The sequence below is a fragment of the Crocuta crocuta genome, unplaced genomic scaffold, assembly GCF_008692635.1.
Source record: "Crocuta crocuta isolate KB4526 unplaced genomic scaffold, BGI_CrCroc_1.0 scaffold132, whole genome shotgun sequence".
Taxonomy (NCBI): domain Eukaryota; kingdom Metazoa; phylum Chordata; class Mammalia; order Carnivora; family Hyaenidae; genus Crocuta; species Crocuta crocuta.
Genome location: NW_027528611.1, coordinates 1784064 through 1788418, shown reverse-complemented (window position 1 = coordinate 1788418; position 4355 = coordinate 1784064). Strand labels below are relative to the sequence as shown.

At 52.1% G+C, this 4355-nt stretch overlaps 1 protein-coding gene across 2 annotated transcripts in view; it reads right to left on the bottom strand.

Moving 5' to 3' along the window:
• The window catches only part of MTCH1 (mitochondrial carrier 1), a 17862-nt gene extending 15932 nt beyond the window's left edge, over positions 1–1930 (bottom strand). For both annotated transcript variants that reach the window (XM_077754879.1, XM_077754880.1), the window contains exon 1: positions 1785–1930. In XM_077754879.1, coding sequence (XP_077611005.1) covers positions 1785–1913 — 129 coding nt within the window. In that variant the 5' untranslated portion in view covers positions 1914–1930. The remainder of the gene's footprint in view (positions 1–1784) is intronic.
• Positions 1931–4355: the final 2425 nt, after the last annotated feature.

The window sequence follows — 4355 nt, the reverse complement described above, 5'->3', positions numbered from 1 at the left end:
ATTCCTTATTTTCTCCATCACCCTCCAGTCTACAGACTCTTCTATCTATCACCCTAACCCAATCTCACTCTGTCAGAGGGAAAACCCAGCTCCTGAGACCCTGACTTCTCATCTCGGGTAACACCAGTTCCAAAGCCCTATTTTCCCTCCCAAACCTGTAATCTCTATTGCTGAAAATACAATCCTAATTCTCGAAGTCAAGCAGCCCTCACTCCCAAAGCACAACCAAATGCCAGTCTCAGTCTCCCCCCACCAGCCATTTCCAAATTTCAGTCACAATTAGATGGGAGTCAGGCGCTCTGATGTCCCCGAACTGAATCTCCTCATTCCTCGTCATATTCCTGGTCACACCTAAGATTCTCTTGCCCCGTTCTTCAGATCCCAGATTCCAACTGCTCCCATTCCAACCGTACGCCCCCCCCTCCCCGGACTCTCTGAACCCAGTTCAAGAGACGGTAAATCTAACACCCATTTACCTCAATGCAAACCTCAAATCTTGGTTGATCTCCATCTCAATTTTCACCCCCTCCCCGTGTCCCTAACTGGAAAATTCTAGGCTAAATCTTCAGTTATCAGTCGACGCCGGAATTACCCCCATATACACAGTGCCCATCTCAGCCACGTCCATCTAATTCTGCCAAATGCACTCCCTCCATCGCACCTCCTTCCAGCTCAATCTCTCTCTCACACAGCCCACTTCATCTGCAAGGTCCTGCTGGCCACCACCATATGCCAAGTGCCCCTGCATGGCTCCATTCCAGAGTCATCCTCACCTTGGCCTCAGTTTCTGCCAGCCTCTACCAATCCTGCCATCTTAAGTCCCAACGGCCCCTTTCTGCCTAATTCCAATACTTCATAACCCATACCCCCCATACAAGGACTGCTGAGTCCCACCTCCAGACTCCCAACTGTGTTTTTCATTTTCTCTTCCAAATGCGTCATCCCTTTCCCCCTAAAAGCCTCCTTCTGGCTCCCCTTCCAGAAGAATCGCCATCACACCCCTCCCCCACTCCGACGCCCTATCTGTTCCCCTCCCTCAAAACGCGTCACCCTGTCCCCTCCTCCCACCAAATCTGTCGTCGCCATCAAATCCAGAGCCCCCATATCCTGCAAACCCAGTCTTCCCCTGCTAAATCCCTTGCCTTCGCCCTGTCCCACCAAATTCCCTCACTATTAAATCCAATGCCACCTTCTCCTCCCCACCTCCCTCCCCCAAGTCTGATGCCCTTTCTTTCTTCTCTCCTAAATTTTTGGCCCTGGCCTCCACTCCTCTGTCCCCCCAAACACCTTTAAATTCGTCTCTATCAGGTGCAGAGCTCTTGCTCCCCTCGACCCTAAATCTGTGCTCTTCATCTAAATACTTTAAAAGCCTTGGCCCCCAATCCTCCTCCCCGCCCATTCGCCAAAACTCCCCCCCCCATTCTGTTGCTTCTTTACTGTCCCAAAATGCTCTGCCCCTTTCCTCCGATTCCAAGTTCGTCTCCCTTCCTTCAACCTCCAAACGCGTCTCCTCCATCCCTTCGACCCCTCCCCTGCACCCACCAAACCTCGTTTCCTTCCATCCTCTCCCAAGTCTGTGGCTTCTACCCTTCGCCCCGTTTCCTTCACCGCCAGACCCCTCAAGGCTTCCTTTCTGTCCCATTCCTTCAGCTCACCAGGCCTTCCGTCTTCCGCCCCTCTTCCCAAATCCGTCGCCACAGACTCCCTGCCCCCATCCTCCTCCAGATCCCGGCCTGTCACCTTCACAGCAGCCCCCACCTCCCTACGGCGCCCCGGCCCCCCACCTGGATGAGCAGCTTCACATACAGTAGCGGGTGGCTGAGCGCCGTCACGCCAGCGCCCAGGGCCACGAAAAGAGCCTCGGTGGTCGGGGCGTTGTCCCCGGAGCCCAGGCCCCCGGACGAGCCGTCCATCCTGCGCGCAGAAGGCTNCGCCGCTGCGCCTCCGCGAGCTCCCGCTCCTGCTCCGGCTCCCGCCATCCCCGCGGCACCGCCGCGAGCCCAGGGCTCCACTTCCGGGTCCGAAGCCCCCGTGGCGCCGGGCGGTGAGGTCACTCCACGTCACGTGACGGGAGGACGCCCCGCCCCTAGTTGGCATTGAGGGCGGGGCCGGGCCGCACCACTCGCGGCTGCGGGGGAGCGCGGCTGTGTGGCGTCGCAGGTGGTACGCGCCGGGCTGTGGGCCTCGGGCGCGATTGGGGTCTGGCCCAACGCTGGGTTGCGAGCCGGGGGTCGGTGGTCGAGAGCGGCCCAGGCCGCGGGTTCGGGGAGTGTGAAGATTGCAGTCAGCCGGGGAGCTCCCCCGGGANGCCCCCCGAGCCTGATCTCCTCCGCGGTCTCCAGTCGTGTCTTAGCCCTTTGCCCTCCCAACTAGACCAAATCCTGGCGCCCCTTAACGACTGTGGTCATCCTCCTTTGCAGCTGAGCCCTCGCGAACGTCCCTTAGAGCCTACGGTTAGGAAAGTGTTTGGCCCTAAAGTATTTGTGTATCTCCCTCACTGGAAAGTGAGGGTTTTAATCTGTCTTTCCTTGAGAGCATACGCAAGTCCTGTGCTAGGCTTCCAAAGTCTAATATTTAAATGAGTAATGATAACTGGCCCGTAAGTCACACTTACTATGTGCCAGACATTGTAAAGTGCTTTGCGATGTGTTAACTCAAGAATAATCCTCACGACAACCCTGCGAAGAGCAAAGAACGGACTTCAGCAATTGCCTTGCCCCTGTCTTGAAACTTGCCCACTCTCACCCCCCCAACACCTAGAGCAGTGCCCTGCTGGTTGCGGAGGTGCTCAGTAAACGTTTCTGTTTTTATGGAAAAGAATGAGTATTCCAGAGTATGCAGGGACACAGCAGAGGGGCATCTGTCCCTTTGCTTGTACTTATCCTGTGTTCCTTGTGAGAAAAGTTCTTTAGAATAGACATAATGCCTTCTGACCATTTAGTCCAGGTTTCCTGCAGTCTGCCCCTCCCGACTCCCTTCCTGCCTCGTGCCCTAAAAAGTCACCCCCCCCCCCAACTCCTGACAATAAATACTCCATACACTGCCCACATCCAAATCCTGCCTGTCTGCTTCCCTCCCTTCCTCTCTCCCTTCTTGGGCTCCCTGACCCAGGCTTGTTTTGGTCTCAATCAATGCAAAGCTTTCTACCCCTTTCCATTTTGTTTCCCCCTTAAAACACAACCTTCATCAAGCCTATCTCTAGCCCCCAGGAGTACTTTAAAGGACCTCCTTTTGCCTGGGTTCTGATTGAGCTTTCTTACCAGAAACCTTAAAGGCAAGTTCATCCACAGCCTCTGATAATGGCAGTGGCAGCATGTTAACTATCCACACAGAAGTCAGCGTTCAGCGGGTGGGGTAGAGGGGCAGTTCACTTTACTTCTGAAGCTTCTTCACACAAACCTACTCCTTTCCTGAGTTTTCCCTCACCATCTTTCTCCACTTGTTTTTCCTTCTGAACTTGACTGGGTGTTCACCACTAGGGTTTTTAATCTGACTCATCTACATGATCACCTAACTCTGTGTGTGTATTTGGTCCTTTGAGTCTGGTTCCATGTAAGGCAGTAACATTGTTGTCTTGCATTATTTCGTATCTTCCACAGCACCAAATATGGGGATGTACATACTGTAAATGTTCCGTAAATTGGTTTTAAGTGACTGAACAATTTCCCTAAACAAAGAAATTGTAAAAACAGATCAACTAAAGCAATGATAACTCTAGGGAATCGAGCAGAAACAAATGTAAACTGCACCGTAGCCATGTTTCCACAACCCGGGACTCATAGGGACACTGAGAGGGGAAAAAAAATCCTCACAATAAAAAAGTTACAAACCACTCAAAACACATTCCATCATGAAAGGGAATGGGCAAAACAAGAGGATGATACTCCTGGGAACTTGACCTACTAAGGCAATCTGATAGAAACTTTAAGGGGGGAAATGTAGTTTTCCAGTGATGGCCAAAATAAAGAACAGAAAGTAGTGGGAGAAAGGACAGTGTGAAAAAAACAGGTATATTTGAAAAGAAATCAAACAAATCATTTAGAAATGAGAAGTATAGGGGCACCTGGGTGGCTCTGTCGATTAAGCATCTGACTTCAGCTCAGGTCATGATCTCGCGGTTTTTGAGTTTGAGCCCTGCCTCGGGATCTGTGCTGACAGCTCAGAGCCTGCAGCCTGCTTCAGATTCTGTGTCTCCCTCTCTCTCTGTCCCTCCCCTGCTCATGCTCTGTCTCTCTCTGTCTCTCAAAAATAAATAAATGTAAAAAAAAAAAAGAAATGAGAAGTATACTCATTGAAGCGATTGAATGAAAGAAAATCTTGCCCAGTACTTCTACTGAGCAACCTAGCAATAGTCC